General features: G+C 34.5%; 1 protein-coding gene and 1 pseudogene across 1 annotated transcript in view; both read left to right on the forward strand.

Annotated features, from left to right (window-relative positions):
- Window positions 1-19066, forward strand: part of e (nonribosomal peptide synthetase ebony) — a 52324-nt gene that overhangs the window by 30947 nt on the left and 2311 nt on the right. Inside the window, exons 2-15 of the mRNA XM_068769318.1 lie at window positions 4619-4744; window positions 5782-5929; window positions 7503-7636; window positions 8630-8806; window positions 10249-10475; window positions 11837-12113; window positions 13500-13667; window positions 14363-14521; window positions 15022-15161; window positions 15664-15754; window positions 16498-16710; window positions 17553-17694; window positions 18495-18637; window positions 18793-18939. Coding sequence (XP_068625419.1) covers window positions 4624-4744; window positions 5782-5929; window positions 7503-7636; window positions 8630-8806; window positions 10249-10475; window positions 11837-12113; window positions 13500-13667; window positions 14363-14521; window positions 15022-15161; window positions 15664-15754; window positions 16498-16710; window positions 17553-17694; window positions 18495-18637; window positions 18793-18939 — 2287 coding nt within the window. The 5' untranslated portion in view covers window positions 4619-4623. The remainder of the gene's footprint in view (window positions 1-4618; window positions 4745-5781; window positions 5930-7502; window positions 7637-8629; window positions 8807-10248; window positions 10476-11836; window positions 12114-13499; window positions 13668-14362; window positions 14522-15021; window positions 15162-15663; window positions 15755-16497; window positions 16711-17552; window positions 17695-18494; window positions 18638-18792; window positions 18940-19066) is intronic.
- LOC137926093 (U6 spliceosomal RNA) lies at window positions 1747-1846 on the forward strand (annotated as a pseudogene).

Genomic DNA, 19066 nt, shown 5'->3' on the forward strand with positions numbered 1-19066 from the left:
TAGTATCCTTTCAAATTTGATTAGGCAGGAAAAAAAGATATATGTATATATAATATATACAGATAGATATCTATAGCACTACTACCACTTTGGCAAGTGTTTGTAGCAAATGAAACTCCAGCAACGCTTCTCCCATAGTTAAGTTTATGTAAATAAAGCTAATCTCCCGTATCCATTTTCGCTTGTTGGTTTTACCGTTTCGCATTGTTCAATTAATGTAAATGTTGTAATTAGTATCCCTGAGACAATGTACATATGGCGACATGACGAAGCGAACTGGTATATTGCATCAGATAGTTTCTTAAACATCGTACACTTTATGCATAATAATAATATAATCATACCGGCTTTCAAACGTATAAAAAATTATCAATTAATTATTCTTTTCAAGTAATTGCTTGACCTAAGGCATGCGGTGTTTTGCTTATCTTAGATATAACTATCTTATATTCATACTTTCAATTACAATATCTTGAAAAGGTCTTGATGTGTCTATGAAAAAATTGTTACCGACATTACGAATAGCATGAATTTCCCAGTCCTCTATATTTTTACAAAAAGAGATAATGACGCTTCTTATTAAGAAGAATGGGACTAGAGATCACTGTAATATTTTTGCCAGAAAGATTAAACGTCAAAAATTGGACAATTTATTTTTTATGTCATTGGTTAGTATAAGGAGATAAAGATACGTATATTATAAATAAACTAATTTTTCATAGATAGAAAGTTTACACAGTTTAACGGATAGGTTGAAATGACAGTAGTAGCCTGCACACAGGTTGTAGAACAAACAGCCTCTAGGATCGCTAAGCTCTGCGTAGAATATCCTCTGAGAACCCTGTTAAGATTGTCAGAAGACACTTTGCAGGATTGCAGGCCACTTCCAACTGGTCCTATAGTCAAACTACATGCGAGGCTTATGTCCAGCTGCTAATGATGTCGGACATCGATTTAGAATTTTTTCTTCGGATAATATATACGGACTTATTTTAAAAAGGTTTTTAATTTCAGGTGGATAAATGAATGTATCATTTGTCAACAAAAAGCTTTAGAACTTTAACACCTATCTTCAATTATCATGTACAAAATGATCACACTGAAGTATGTAATATTATTTTTTAATTGGAATGCGGCAAGCTTTCAACTCCGTACAAAGTCTGCAAATAGTAAATAATAATTAATATGAATATATAGTAATCCGAACTTTGAAAATGAATTTTCTTACTATTTTATCAATACGTAATTTATTATTTCGGAAATCATGGTTATTGAATGGAGCGTACCATACCATCAAATGAGCTATGTATTCACTCTTTTAAAGCTTTTACATGTATTAATAATGACTGTGTTTTAAATAATTTAATAGTAATAACATAGGTTACAATTAAGCTATAAAGTTTAATTTCTAGGTTATCATGTGATGATACCTAGTTTCTTTAATCCATGTACATGAAGAAGGAAAATATAATAATAAAATTACCAAGTAATGTAATTATTATTATGTATCTCATCAACAGCGTTACTTAGCGGAAGCAATGATGGCGGTCTAATCATGCGTACAGATAAACGATGCGCTAATTATTTCAACGTGACTCCATGGATGCAGAATTATGAACTAACCGGGGTTTTTATGGGAAGTATAAGGTCAAACCCATAAGACCAACATCTTCATAAACGCGTTAATGTCTTATTGCAGTAGCAAATTATATTACATTCTTATTCTGTAAATTATTATAATTTTGTCTACTTGCTTCGGCAGTGGATATAATAAAATTCGAATAATACAGAAAATATTAGCGTGGCTCCATGCAAGGATGACCCCCAAAGTTCTTACCAATTGTATGAATAACTTTTCTTTACGGCTTAACTAACTTAAACCAGCTGAAACTCTGCTTATTTTATGACAGACATCATTTTGTTCATCTGTCATTAAACGACAAAAACAATGAGGAGATCCGTAGGTTAAAGTAGATGTGGTAGCGGGCAGACCACAGGATAAAAGATATCCTATAAGCCTATCAGAACTTGAGGTCATGGAGTAAAATCTTCGGAGCCGCTAATGAACCATATAACATCCACACGAGAAGGACAGACAAGCCAATACCAATCAGTCTTATTGGAAATCTACAAGGAAATCCATTGTAGATAATCCAGCAGTGGACGTCACCTAACTGAAATGATGATGGTGATGATGAAAGCAAATTATTTCCGCGTACATTTATCTCCATACAAAAATTAAAGTCATAGAATATTTTTAAACAGTTTCGAATTGTAAAGGTTCATTCACAAGACATCTTCACGTGTTGTAATATATTGCGTTTGGTAATTTTGAAAAGCATTATTCAAATGCTAAAGGAAAACGTACTCGACATTAATGAAGTTTGTTGGACCACGTGTTTGTACTCATAAAAACCCACACTTTACTAATCTGCACACTTTATTTCCCGCTATTTTATTTTTTCTTATCTATGATTAACTGCAATACATCTTATCATGTGTTTCTATATATAATGTTGCTGTTCTCGTCAGTGTCAACGATATTAATTAAAAATAAGTAAAATAAAACGGAGCAAATATTTTTATAGTGTATTTATTCCAAGAAATCATTTCGCGTAGATATTGTCAATGAGTTTAAAAATTTATGGAATTGTTTTCCTGGCGCCATATTTGTATGCTAAAGAAATATAAACAGTTTATTACTAATCTAGTGTGTTTTAACAAGGTACTATAACGTCGTCAACGGATAATGCTGAATAAAATAATGAAATAGTGGATTAAAATTATTATTAATTCACTCGTAGCTTTTTCTAATGTTGTCAGAGTGAAATTTGATTCTACGCTATACATTTCATATATTTCTAAATAAATTCCTTATAATTTTAGTAAAAATTGTCAAGATGATATTCGTACGTCAAGAAATTTTAGTCCTAGTATTATTGTAGTCTTGTAGAGAAACTGCTAGTGAGAGATTGGACAGCGTAATTGCAGCTTATCGTATACATTTACTTTGTATTATTTAAATTTTTATATATCAGAATTGGTTGTGTAGCTTAATCTAAACCAGTGTGCATATTTCATTTTATTTTATTGAATAGGAAGAACTGTAAACCTATATAGTAAATAAGAACATTATTATTCGGCTGAAACATTACACCCCTACAAATGTATGCAGTATTACTTACCTGACTCGTTTATCTGATGAGTCAATAGTATGATGATGTTGAGTCAGACCGCCCAAGATTTTCAAAGGTGCAAGATTATCTTCTTCAATTAATTTCTTACTCATTTTTGAAGTCCACTCGTTCAGTGCCTATCCACCAGTCTCAAACTTTACTAAATCACCGTCGATTGTTTCACTTACACGCTACCGTCTTTTAGTAGAACCAAATCAGTAAAAAAAAGGTTTCGGTTAAAAGGTTGAAAGGATCTCTGAGAACATGGTAGTAGATTATAAAACCTAATAACAACAATATTTGTCGATCATATTTTAGAAATTGTAACATAATTAAATATTATATTTGGTATTTAAGTACCTTTTAAAAATAGTAAACTCTTTTATTGTCTAAACAATTAACTTCGGTATATAAAGAGTACAAAAATTTTTACAAAAGGTTTGAATCTGTGTCGCTTAACGTGAGAATGCCCTTATGAACGTTGCTTATTGAAGCCGGACAGTCTATTGAATGCTAATTTAAGCAAATTGTCCAATAACCCACTCGCCACGAACGTCTTGAAGGACAATCTCTTAGAAGACTCGATTGTGTATTTCCTAGATATGTACTAAGAACTATAATGTCAACGGCCTGAACCATTATTACTTTTTATTATTATAAATTTGACTTTTTTAATAGCAATAAAGAAAGCTTGTGTCCAACAGTAAAGAGATAAGTGCCGCCCGTCGCTCGAATGTCTTTTGTGGATGTTATTTATAAAATCCTAATATATTAATATTCTTAACCGCTTCTATAAATTATCTCTATACTGTTAAATCTGAAGTTTAGAATTTCACAATTTTTTAATGAACGCTCCTAAAACCTTTTTGCGAATGGAACCTTGTAAAATCTTTTTATATCTGTGATCTACTCCGCGGAAGGAATATTTTTACCAAATTTCAAGTCTTTCTGCCTCCAGAGATATCGTGACGAGTCAGTACACAGGTGGAAATCTTTCAATATTTTTTATTTTATTCTATATATAAGGTAGATATTATAGTTGTAAGGACTTTAAAGGTTATATAACTCATTTTGTAGGTTTTTCCCTCAAAGTTTTACAACTTGGAATATGACAAACCAATAACTTCTGGCTACTGCTGAAGTATTGATATGATAAGATCTTTGTACACAAAGACCACAGAGACAAATAGCAAATTATTATTATTTTAAAATAGAATGCTATAAACGCTTTTTGAAAATATTATCGATATCTTTTTATAATTTCTTAATCCATTGATTTTTATAGTGTACCGTACATTGATAATAAATACGTGCATTCGCCCCTTTAAATTTATAGCATTAATTAGTCCCTTGACCTCGTACGTGTATAAATAAATAGAAGAACAAAATAGATGAGGTTATAATTATGAAGAGTTTTGGTGTTAAATTTGTTTCTGTTTCAGGCACAATGGGATCACTGCCGCGCGTGTCGGTGGTCACTGGGCCGAAGGCAGCTGTGCCAGCCACTTCTCTCGCGCAACTGATGGATAGCTTCACAGGGACGGACTCGACTGCTTTAGTCTACGCGGGTAAATTGTTTTTTATGCTATTTGTAGACGTTTATAAGCCCCACGGAACAAGGTCATTCATCATCATGTCATCCGATAGAAGCCCACTACAAGGCATAGCCATCTCCGAAGGATCGCCACGTGGACTGATCTTGCTCTGCTCGGCTCCAACAACTTCCTGCGATCTTAACCATGTCCATTAGTTCACCCAGAGGGCTCACTGAGGCCTTATCTACCAGTTCGTGGTCGCCTCTCGAGAACCTTTCGGCCTCAACAGCCGTTCATTCTTACTACCTCATGATATATAAGTACATTTACTACTACAATTTTGGCCATATCTTTGCAAAAGGATTATACTTAGTTTTATAGTAATTTCAATATTTATAGTAATCTTTAGTATAATATCTTGAATGCCATTAAAACAATATTAATAAATAAGTCATATTTTTCTTGCATTCTAGTTATATCGCTGCAGTAGCAAAAAGTAATTTTATGTCATCATCATTATTTCAGCTAAAGCACTTTCAATACTAGACATAGGCTTCCCCCAAAGATTTCCACCTAGACAAGTTCGTCTGTCCACCTGTGGACGAAAATCCCACGCAGCGCATCCCAGTCCCAACTCTCCACTCCGAAACTTTAATGACCCAGCGGCACTATGCTTTGCGCTCTTTGTGTTCTGTCTAGTGCCAATTGCCAACCCATTGTGCTATGAGGGCTTCTTCCGTTCATCTATGGATCTCCCCATTACCCTCGTAGAAATGTCCTAAATATAGCCTCTTGCACGGTTCTGTGAGTGTTTGTGAGCTTGCGAATAAGACACGAAGAGGAAGACAATTTATGAGATAACACACATTCGTACATCAATAGGTCACTCATTTTTGTCACAGAATTACATCATAGGGCAGTGAGGGATATTGGACGAGTTGTTTCGTGGTTTTCTGTACGCTGGACATTCGAGTTTGATTCGTCAATTGAATTCTCTAAAAGTTGAATTATCTTAGTTAAAAGTTATAAAGTAGCAGAGAGTAACAATATGTACATATTTATAACAACAGATGAAACGAACTGCGTTCGCGTGAGCTATGCGGAACTGCAAGCACGCACGAACGCCCTGGGCAGGGCGATTGCAGCTCACGCGAGGCCAGTCGGCCCCAACCGGGACGGAGACTACGTGATTGCGGTCTGCATGGAGCCCACACACCAGTAAGCCTTCAATACTTTTTGTTCCAGTTGTATACTACAAGGATATTTTTAATTACCAAACAGTTGCTACAAATTAAGCTACTTATAACTAAAAACGGATACGGTGATTGTAATATTAAATAATGTAATGATAACATAAAAGAAAAAGTGTTTTTAATATTCCTATTCTACATATTAAAGTTAATCACTGCTATGTACGTCTCTGCAGACTTTGTAATGCCAGAAGTTATTGGCTTCTCGCAAATTAAAATAACATTTCATAATGATAAATTTATACACAGTGATTGAGAACAGGTGTTATAGCTTTAAAGTTTTTGTTGGGCTATGTATTTACCGCTTTACAATTTTTACATTTATTACCAATCATAATTTACATTTTAGAATCTTTTATCATTAATTAAAGCATTATTACTTGAACTAACATTAAGTTGTTAAATTAGTTAGCTTAAGTGAGCCTATGACTAAACCACAAACAATATCGGAACTAGAGGACTGTGGTATATAGGGAATACACCGGAAACCAATTCAATATCGTGTGACTGCTAATCTATTTTGACGTATGAATAAAGAAAGTATACAAAAAGTAGCAGATGTGATTTTTCTTAGAATAAAAATGTAATTAACGGTAACTTTGACAGCCCTGATTTGAAAATTAAACTTAATTTCGCTGTGGCACATTCCAATAGCCGTCTGAATATCAGTGACTTTCAATTTGCCGGCACGGTGAACCTATTATAGTCATCACTCGCCCTTGTGGTGTATGTATGTGTAAACTTTATATTAGTACGCTGTATAATACGGAAAAGATAATTTATTACGAAAATAATTCGAATTAAGAAGCTAGGAATAATTACTTCCTTCTATAATGCTTAGATTGTTAATCACTGTGTAACCTAGTTTATTCATTATATTTCATTGCTTGTAGTGTTCACGTTGACTAATTCAGTGAACAAAAAAAAGACATTCATAGCATTAATTGTACAGTAAGCAATTAGATAAATTGACAAACTGCTATATAGATATGCTCTTATATAAGATGCTCAAACTTGAATTAAAATTGTGAACTTCAACTTTTTCATTCCAATTTTCGAAAACATTGAAACGTACTATTAGTATCAGTATTATTGGGTACTGTTATCACAATATAGTACTAACAGAACTTAATGTTTTGTGGGAAACATATATACGCAAGGAAGCAACAACTAAAACAAATAAACTATGTAATAAATTCATAATCAATTTGTATGTCATGGAGGAAGGTGCGAGAGGTCTAAACAGTCAACGAGATCTCTCTTTAATCTGCTAAGAATCTAAATTCTCCCTAGCCTAAAAGTTAGTCTAAACTAGTCAAAAGCTAATATCAACTCATTTCTGAACCGGCTTCTGTAGTAACATCGGTATTTCATTTAAAATTTAGTAACATAGGAAGAGAATTTGGGATAGTAAAAGTGAAAGCCAATGCATTGCAAGGAAACTTCATTTACCTACTACGCATTGCACAGCGAATTAATTGAATATAAAGAAGTTATTTTTTTGATGTTTATTAAATGTACAATCTTCTGTAAAATTTTAGTACAATAATGGCGTTACTGGCGACGTGGAAAGCAGGTGCAGCCTACGTACCAATGGATCCAAGTTTTCCACAAACGAGGATCACGCACATTCTGAACGACGCCCAGCCGTCACTAGTAATATATGATAACACAGGTAAGTCGATATTTCAAAATGCAGAAATACAACGATATTGTTTTTGAATATTAATATAGTATAGTTTTAATGATGTAACCCACAGGTGACTGAAAATATGATGTTATACCTAATTTGACACTTCCTGTTGTAATTCAAAACTTCGAGTAATAGCGGTATTACGTATATGCATTACCGCAAAGTTTATCAGCAACCGTGGAGTCTTCCTCATCCTTTAGTGAAAAAAATATTACAATAGTAAAAACTTCTTTATTATTTAAAGAGCATTAAAACTTTTATTAGCAACTTCTATATTAAATTGAAGATAAATTTATCACAGGCGCAGAAATATGTTATGTGTTTTGATGATAAACATGAAGTATATTTGAAACATGAATTTAATTATTCAGAAGGATGACAAAGAAAATATATTGTTTAATATTTTCATTAACTAATGAACTGCTGCTCAAGTGCTATTTGCCAATTTCCACGCGTTCGAAATGGCGCTAATGGCACTTAGTCGATAAGGTAGCGAAGCAAGAGGGCTCCTTCGGCAGCCTCGATTAGAGCCGCTTCATTCTATGATTGATGATTAGGGTCACCTAACTGAACCGAGCGGTGCCCTTTTGTATGTCTATCCGCGTCAAACGATAGCGGAAGCAATTGAATACTAGCGCCATCGATCAGCGCTGGTCGAAGTAACAGCGTTGCGACATATAAACAAAAAATATATTTTTTTGATTATCTTGGTAACGGACGAGATATGAGAGCATATAAAAATATGAAATAATTCGATCCATGCCAGATTTGTTAGGTCGATGATAGCCTCACAAATACAGCGAAGGTCATCTTGTTAGGGTTTGTCAGAAGACACTGGTTACTAATCCGTTCTAACTGGTTACATTGAAAATCTATGGCAAACGCCTATGTTCAAGAGTGTATGATGAACTTCGTGGTAAATGGACACTTGGGTAAAAACTTCACCCGGGTTGTAGCGTAAGTTTTTTGCTGCAGCTAATCCAGCCATGTTCGCCGGGAGCGGAGTGCCGGCGGTGTCATTCGAGGAGCTGTCTTCAGAGGCTAGTGGGATGCCGGGTGACAAGCCCAGCGAGATGGAAGTGTTGTTGCAGCCATCATCCGATACGATAGCTATAGTTCTTTACACATCTGGCAGTACCGGCATACCCAAAGGTTTTTAAATTATGTTACTTTTTATCCACGAACCTAGTTATGCATAGTTTTTCCTGCCCGTTGGCGTTTGTACTTGTTGTGAGGATCGTCCGACCGCTTCTTACCGTGACCCACACTACCTTTAGCGGATGTAATTTTAAATAATTCATTCTCAATCATTTTTAATATGCCAAAAAATATTCTGATCAACTTTTATAACTATATGACCTGTAATATGAAAATTGTTTTTTTGAGTGAACGATCCGTCAAACCCTCAGTTGTTTGCGGGTGGAATTTTGTAAAATCCGTTTTTAACTGACCTCCTACCTAATGTCAAAAAAAAGTATGTATAGACAAATATATATGTATTTATAGATTTTTTCATGCATAGACGTTTAAAATAGTTAAAACTAGATGAACACAAAGAAAAGAACACAGATATATTATTGATATTATTCAGTTCGATGTAATAAAAGATAATATCTCTAATCTTGGCCACTGCGTGGTTTACGAAATATTTCTGTTCACACAACCAAAGTAATTGACAATAGTGAAGGCCGACCGTGTTAATGGAGTTTTACTTAAACCCGAGTTAAACTTAATGGATTTGCACTCGCAATGATATTTCATTTAATGATCTTAAATTGTAGCTCTTTATTATTTTATGAGCAATACGATCTTTTAATTTATCTACCTTTGTGGAAACATTGAATATAAATTGTTAAAAACCACAACTTTATTGTAAATTCGTTGGTCTTAAAGTTATTACTCGCGTTAGTGTAAATTTTATTTAAAATTCGAATGCTTCTCTTTTTTAAACATTTTTCTTACATTTTGCGACGTTTAAATAGTATATCCGGTATATATTATCTACACAATATAATACTTACGCCAATATTTAGCTATTTGTTCTTACAAATTTTTCGACCGTGTAATAAGTGCAATCGTAATAGGACTATATAGTCTCGTAAATAAGCCAAGTTTCTGGTATAAACAATATTTTCATTTTACAACCGATTTATATCAAATTCTTTTTGCAAGCATAAACAATAACATAGTTAACAGTATCGAGACGAAAACTCTTAACATTTTACGCATTAACCTTGCGGATCCATCCAGTTGCAGGGAGACACACATCTTGCATATCCTTCTTCATTGACCAGGCATTTATATCAAACCGCAAAATAAACAAAATTGAAATAATTCTACTAGTTTTAGAAGTTAAAAATGTACTAGTCTTAGAAGTTAAAAATGAGCTGATATTCACTCTTGATAGGCCTAAATCCTTCAACTGTTAAAAAAATTTTGTTGTAGGAGCGAGAAGTACACCTAGTCAATGAAATAAATGTTTTTTTTTTGTTATTTCATTGCTTAGATCTCAGTACTTGTTCACGTTAGTAGTATGGTCAATTACTTGTCACTTTTTACTTACTTACTAAAAAAGTGTATGAAACCTCCTTCAGGTGTCCGCCTACCATATTCAGCGATTTGCAACCGTCTCTGGTGGCAGTTCCGCACCTTCCCGTTCTCCAATACCGAGATGTATTGCGTATGGAAGACGGCTCTGACGTTTGTCGACTCGGTTTGCGAGATATGGGGACCCTTACTCCACGGCCGGACCCTGATTATCTTATCGAGAGAGACAACCAGAGATCCGCAAAAGTTGGTTCGGGTTCTAGCAGAAAATGAAGTAAGTATAAAACTTCAAACACAGCACCTAAGCATCTAGAAGTAAGAAAATAATATAGTCTTTATTGATATATAAAACAGCTGAGATTGCATTTTTAACACTTTACAGAATTCATTAATCGTTACTTTCTAAATGTACTAAAACTTAGAAATTTCTTACGAAGAAGAAATACGATTTTCAGAAGAGCGTTATTTTGCGATTTCGGTGTATAAATCGCGAGAGCAACCATATAGTGTTTGTGGCACAATCTTGAAAATCAATGTTTTTCACATGAACAACTCCATCCATGTCGGCTGTTCTAGTGTTTAAAAAGCATGAACATTTTTTTGTGCACAAGAAGGTATAACTAATAATGTAAAATAGAATATCATTTAATATTCATAGCTAAGACAGGACAACTTCAGTATAATATAATCTAAAACAAAAATATTTGACGGAACTGTGTAAATTATTAAATTATTATTTTAATTAACTCTGCAATTACAACGCTAGAAATAAATTACGCCGAATTTTTTTATTAATAAGTTATCAAAACGGACATAAAAACAGGCATGAAATAAAAAAAAGACAAAAAGTATTCGTTTCCAGTAAAGTTGTAGTTGTGGAGCTTATACGGCCAAATAAAAGTCATACAAACAAAATATATTTGAATGCAGAGTAGATAATGACATTATAGTAACGCCTGTTACTTACTTAGGGGCAAAACAATCCATCTGCTATTTTAATATTTGTACTATGTATATAAAATTCTGCGCGCCTTGTGGCTTACCCACTACCATTCCAGCTTGTCACTTCGCTGGACTATGTTCTTCTCTGCTCTGTAGATCTCTTCATTTCTGTCATTCGTTCTCGTAGAGAAATCCCCAATAAAGCCCTCTCCATAGCTCGTTGATCGACCGTGAGCTTGCAAATGAGGCCCAAAGCTAGAGACTGCGCGCGGCCTTAAAAACAGTGTAAGTTGACAGACGACCATATTAAGGTCGTCGAAAGGCACTGGATATAGGCCTGTTCTTACCGGGCCTATTTGAAATCTATGCGGGAGGCCTAAGTTCAGCTTTGGGAATTTTACGTCTGAAATTAATATATAATGATAATATAATACTATATCAAATATAATATATAATATATATTAAAAATAAAATTTGTATAGGTAATAAGGATCGAAAAATCACTGGCAAATCATTTGAAACTAAATCAATATACACACACAATTCGACGCAGCAAAACTTAATTATAGCTATTAATCTTTTTATTATAACTTTTCCATGATCTTTATTATTGTTTACAAGTTAAATAATGTACCTCATTATTTAACTTGTTTTTATTAAAATTAATACGAAAACATAACTTTTCTCCTCTAGATTCAACGGCTGGTTCTCGTACCAACGTTACTTCGCTCCATTCTTATGTATCTCTCGTTGAACCGCATGGAGAGACCCCTGAGGTCGCTCAAGCTGTGGGTGTGTTCCGGCGAGACGCTGAGTAAGGAGCTCGCAGCTCAGTTTTTCCAATACTTCGGTGACAACGAGGGCTTCAAACTTGCTAACTTCTATGGAAGTACAGAAGTGATGGGCGACGTGACCTACTATGTTTTAGAAAAATCTGAGCAACTGGACGTTCATCCTACGATCCCAATCGGTGAGTAATTCGCGAAATTTATGTAATATGTTACAAGATGGCAGAGACTACTATGCTATGATCTACTTTACGTAATAATACTCAGGTTTTTGAATCGCAAAAGCGAACGCAGTACCTTTTTTGTGCTATCTGAATGATTAGCTTCTGGAATAAAGATCATGGATCGGCACAGCGTAGTATGTGTACAAGATGAAACAACAACTTTGTTAAATTTTTCGTAGACGGTGAATATACTCCGCTTGTGACCAGCCCTATAGAAAAAGTGTAAGAACCCACGTTTCATCATCATTAGCGACGTATCGAAAGGGATTCGACAGAAATATAATTATTTCTATGTATACATACATCGGGCGAAAAAAAAAGCCCACTACAATAATTTTTGACCTGTGATTGGCTGACGTATTAATTGGTTGAACATTGTTTTATCAGTTTTAATATAGCATAAATATGGGCTAAGCTTGTTAGATATACACACTTTTACTTTGGATTTAGTGTTGTTATTATCTCCAAGGTCTAACAGCCTCAGAGAGAATCGCACAGAACTATGTACAGTCGTGGACGTCGCACAAATGAAAAAATAATGATTATTTCATTAGCTATGGAACCCTCCTAGATCTTGGCCAAAAGCTCTTACTATCAATATGATCATTAAAGTATTACCTCTTAAAAGTTGAAGATGACATTGCCGATTGGAAAAAAGGTCTCAAAAACACTACAGATATTTAGGCAAATTTAAAATTTTTACATTATATTTATATTTTCTGGTATTATGTAAAGTTCGATTTCAATTTGTTTTTTTTTTTTAATTTAAAGTCTTGCAATAAATAATTCTTTATAGTTTCATTATTTATTTGTCTATAGTTAATATCTAAATAAAGGTTATATGATTATCTTGGTTCTAAATGATAAAGGTATTAAAAGTTTTGTTTTGTGAGCAGTGGTAGCTCAACGGTAGAGTAGTGAGACTTGACTTGACTTCGATTTCCTAGAAACAATTCTATATAATTCGCACTTTTTTCATTAATAATATAGGATTGTGACAGCTCACTAAAAGATTTGTGGAGGTTAGGCAGCAAGGTCCTCTGAATACCATCCAATCGCCAACCCGCCTGCCTTGCGTGGCATTTATGGTATATCCCCCACAGATATCTTTTGGGGAGGCCTATGTCTGTAGGAGTAGTAGTGTAGAGAGGCTGAAACGATGAAGATATAGGGTTTTTATAATACTTCTTAGGTCAAAAAGTAGAAAGGCAATTTTTCCAAGTATAGAATGTACAGGTCAATAACATAAACATAACCCAGGTATTGATTTCGTATCATCTTAAAAAAAATGAAGCTTATTTTATCTATTATTAGCAACATTTAAACAAAGATGTTCGTTTCCAGGAAAGCCAGTGGACAACTGTGCCATCTACCTACTTGACGAAGAGATGAACCCAGCTCGTGAAGCGGAACCGGGCGAAGTGTGGGTCGCCGGTAGCAACCTGGCCTCGGGCTACGTCGGTGGACAGGCCCCGGAGAAGTTCTGCTATAACCCTCATGCAACTCATCCTGGTAATCTATTGTACACTTGTATTAAATACAGAATCCTGGAGAAAACATAAAACTAAATTTAAGTATGGATAATAGTTTACATATAATATTACTAGACTTGATTGAAACCCCTTCTTGAAAACAAACTAAATGCACAGCAATAAAACAATATAATATAAAGGTAAAAAGGGAAGATTTACTCTTCTGAAGTGACTGTAGGCGGGGTATATCGTTCGTGCAACTGATGTCCGTTGGAGCCGAGGGCTTCTCGAGTGGTGCCCTGATTGAGAGAGCCCTTAAATATAATAAAAGGTGCAGGACTTTGGCAAGAAAAGGAAAGAGGTTGAATAAGGGTAAAAGCTTACTACATAGCTCTATAATAGTATACATCCGGTATATTTTCAACATTTTATTACAAAACATTAAAACACTTCTGTCAATACTATATCTATACTAATATTAAAATATTTTAGAATAAATGACGCTGTTGTTACAATAGTTCTGAATGTTTTTTTTTTTCTTACAAATTTTTGAGCTGCTCATATTGAGAATAGAGGGAATATAACTTATTTTTATTTAAAAACAAGCAGACTCGAAGAGACCTTCGTAAGAACCAGAGAAATTGTTCTATCTTATCCATGAATAATAATTTGGAACTAAATATTTAAAAAAAAACTTTACGACCAGTATAAATTATATATATGTAAATTCTACAGATTTCGGGAAACTCTACCGTACTGGCGATTTCGGAGTCCTGCACAAGGGCATGATCTTGTACGCAGGAAGAACAGACTCTCAGGTGAAAATCAGAGGACACAGAGTCGACTTGCTGGAAGTGGAAAGAGCAGTTTCAGCTGTTGAAGGCATTGAAAAAGGTATGTGAACTTTTCATATTTATACCATCCTTATACGGGACAGAAACCCATCACGTGCACCGCGGTGATTCACCGCTGGATAAGCGATGCACGAGGGACTCTCTTTGAGTTTAAACTTGTGCAGGTACTCTGAGAATCCTCCGTGCCCCGTGAATATTTGAAAACATTCTGGGAACAATAATTCCACTTTGCAAAGCGCGCGACAGGCTGACACAGAGCCCGGGAAGACGTGGTCTCTCTGGGCCCTATTTGTTAACTGACAGTCGCTCAACAATCCACGGAAAGTACTGTGCTCGAGATTTCTTTACAAGATCGAATCAGGAGTGAGGATGTCTGTAATAAATACATTTAGTTATTACTACGTTAATCTCGTGTATTAATTTGAACACTATATTTTTAATATTCTATAATTCGAAAGAGTCATTTTTTTAAAACGTAGCAATTGAATGCAATGCTTTTTTGTGTTATGATGTAAGTTTACAATATAATTGTGGTTGCAGCTGTGGTGCTCTGCTATGGTCTGGATCGCGGAAACCCTGAGATCCTGGCCTTCGTGACTATCAAGCAAGACGCGCGTCTGGCGGCGCCACATATTGAAGCTGCTCTTAAAAAATCTCTTACACACTATATGTTACCACAGGTAAATAACAATATAACCTAATCTGTACAAAAATAAATAGGCATTTCAATACTCTTTATTTTACACGACAGAAAGGATATACATTGTTGCATAACTAAAAAGTACAATGGGCGACTAATCACTCAAGGAGATTTCTTCCAGACAATAATAGTATAGAAAAAGGAGAAGAGTTAGTAGCGGGTAATCAGCGTGTACATACAAATTTAAATGCATATTTACACACATTTATTCATATACATTAATGTTAAATAAATTATAATAGATAATTATAAGTAGAACAATAAATAAAAACATCAAATTAACTTGCATAATTTTGCACTTGTCTGAGAGAGAATAAATAAAACGAATCAATTGCTGAATTAATGGATTAATGATGAAAGAGAAAGAAAATCTCGTTTAGTTTGTATATATCAGAATTAGTATTCTTTACTTTCGAAACATCAGGAAACCATGTATTGAAGAAAAAATTTAATGTTTTCAATATTTTATTTTATTATTACAGGTGATTGTTATAGAGAACATTCCGCTGCTAGTGAACGGAAAAGTTGATAGACAGATGCTTCTGAAAATGTATGAGAATACAAATAACAATGGTAAGAATATTTTTATTATCGTTTGGAAGATGAAAACATGTGTTTTGACGTATAAACAAAACATTATATTATATAATACTATATTTTATTTAGTTACTTTGTATGCATAATTTTTAAGGTAAAAAAAAATTTTGTATGTCAACACAGTAATACTCGTGCAGAATAAGTCTGTATTATATACAATTTCAATAGTATATATTATTACAGAAAAAAAAGAAATTTACTATATTTAAATTTGGCACGTGGTAAGAAGGCATTGCACCTATTATTATGCGGTATCCTATTTTAGACAAATATTGTGGACAATTTTTATGACCGAATATGTGATGAAATGTTTACATACTTAAGCTATTGTCTCAAATAAATAAAGTGTTAGAAGGAAATTACCTTTTATCATTATCAAGTCAGCCGATAGACGCTCACTGCAAGGCTTCTCCCAAAAATCGCCAAAATAATTGAAATTACACAGACCACATTCAGCGACTTTGATTTTACTAAGTCGTCGGTCTACCTAGTAAGGCACATTCACACGCCGCGTCTACAGGTTCTTGATCGCCACGCGAGAAGCCTTCAGCCCCAACGACCGTCGGTTGCGCGAACGATGTGTTCCAGCTACTACCACTTCAACTTGAGTTTTATAACATGTTAATTTAAATACATTATATTCCCGCACATTGTACTTGTAAAATGTGTAAACCTTTCTTTGCCTTGCAAGAAAAACTAATACATATATTTTGTTACAGATGACTCAGAGATATCTTTCGATATTGACTACTCAGGTGTGGCACCAGAGAGCTTGGAAGCAGCGAAGGTCCTCTTCGAAACAGTCGGTGAAGTGCTCGGCAGGGCGGCGAGAGGAACTCTATCAGTGAGGGCCGGATTCTACGAGCTGGGAGGAAATTCCCTCAACTCTATTTACACCATCACAAGACTGAGAGATAAAGGATATTATATAGGTGAATTTTTAAGTATCTAGAAATAAAGAATTTCTCTGAAATGAAATACTAATGTGCAAAGTAAACCGCACGACAGTTCCATATGGAATATTTATATTGATGATTATGACGATGATGAATTTGATGTCATGTATTGGTAAAATTATTTGGCGACAGTCGCGCGGCTTTTCTCGAATCGCGTCGTATATTATGGTAGCTTTCTTGGAAGCTAGTCGTATATCAAACAAGACGCTTGAGAGAAGAGATTTAACTAAGCTCAAAGCATGCTGACGGTTGGATCTTCAGTTGTGCGACAGGTGTGTCATCATCATTCCATCCGCAGGACTCCATGAATAGTGATCTAGGCCTCTCCCATAGAGTACATAGCAGATACTCATATATTTATCCATTTTAAAATTTAGGTAGATTAGTACCTTCAAAACTACATATATTTGTATTTTTTAAAAAAATTATCAGAAACAAAAAAGTAACATTCATCCATACATGAATGCATGCCACCGTCAACAAAAATTCTTAAGTGTTCTTAATAAAGAAACAGCAGCTACTTAAGCACGAACACTAAAATCAGCTCTTTTATTCCAAGGAACTTGTTGGTTTGGAACTCCCTTTGCACTTGTTAACAATTACATCACTATTACATGTATACACCAGTAATATATACTCAGTAATGAGGACACAATTTTATGATCCTCATTTCAAAGAGTCATTAAATAAAGGTTTGCAAGAATTCCTTGATCCCACATGCACGTAACCCAAATCATAGCTAAACTTAAAACTTATGTGTAATATAGAAGAACTATTAATAGTTCACCGTGTATAAAGTTACAACCTTTGTTATCCAGAAATCAGCGATTTTCTTAGTGCTGTCAACCTTGGAGACGTGCTGTCTCATATGAGAACAGGCGCAGAGGATGCTGCAGAAACCCACGAGAGCAGGTTTAAAGCCGTGCCAATGAGAGAGGATCACGAGCACGCAGTTATCGAGTAAGATGTCATTTTGAAATCCTATATTTTATTCAGCATTTTTGAGAAGTGAGAAGAAGTAGTGAGCTTAGATTTCTTTCGGGAACGTTTCCAATTTCACAAAAGCAATTTTATGGTTATAAAAATTACAATCCTCATTTAAACAACCGTGTCAAAATTTCATACTATCTATATAAATAAAAATTAGTCACCAAATGTCCAGCGGAACCTCAAGTTTTGCAACAGTACAAACAATTCGTTTAAAATTTTTTACATATGGTTATTAAGATACGAAGAATATTCTTATAGAAAAATATATTAGTATAAACCACGGAATAACCTATAACACTTCTGCATAGCTGTTAAACATTTGACGTGCCTAAATCAAATCCAATAAGAGGCGTATTAGGAATTAATTAAAATTTATTGTCTATCATAATGTACTTTCACTATAAAGTGCGTTTGATTTTCCTTATTGGACTTTAATGACTTTTGCCTGGTCAACGTCTGTAATGACTGTTAGTTAAAAATATACATGTCAAATGTCACCGCGAAAAAATTCCACCAATGTAAATCAAGCCTATCACGTTAGCTTGAAGTGGATTGGACGATGTTACATATTTCTTTTTTTTTGTATGCATATTCATATCATATTCCTCACGATATTTCCCTTCACAATTTGTAAGATGGTGATGTTATAATACCCAACCATTAGATTACCATTGCTCTTATATTTCTAAATTAGATTTAAAAACTTATTAAATAAATGAAAATGATAGTCTTTCTTCGATGAAATGCTTTACAGAATTTTTTTAATACAGAATGATAGTGTCGTCGTTCTACGAGAAGGCAGAATTGGAGCAGTTCCTGAAGCACGAGATCGCGACCGATGACTACGCGCATTGCGTGCGGGCTTGTTGGGCCGCCCTGCTGCAGGCAAGACTGAGCGTTGTCCTCGAAGATCGTGAGTACCCACATAAATGCTATAATTTGTTAATATTCTTTGCTATTTGGATCAAACATGTTATCCAGAAGATATTTACTGTTATTTGAAACACTCATAGTTATATGAAATAGTTCTTTTAAAATTAAGTATAATAAATTTGGAATATTTTACAGTATCTGGGGCTCCAGTGGCCGTTGCACTGAACTTCGACGCCAGGGATGAACCAGAGATTGAATTGAACGGAGGACTCGCGAAAATAATGACTTTCCTCGAGTTCGTCGAGAGCTCTGTGAGGGACACCATGTTGCCTGAAGGAAAAGGTATTAAAATATAAAATACATTTAACTGACACCGTATAAGTTACATAGGTAGCGCAAAGCTTATAACCCGCGTGCCTCGACCGACGACACTCTTCATCCAACCGTTGGCGCGTCTTATTCGACATGA

Source organism: Battus philenor, unplaced genomic scaffold, assembly GCF_028537555.1.
Source record: "Battus philenor isolate CCGP_79_NKW_IND1 unplaced genomic scaffold, ilBatPhil1.0.hap1 SCAF_28, whole genome shotgun sequence".
Lineage (NCBI taxonomy): Eukaryota > Metazoa > Arthropoda > Insecta > Lepidoptera > Papilionidae > Battus > Battus philenor.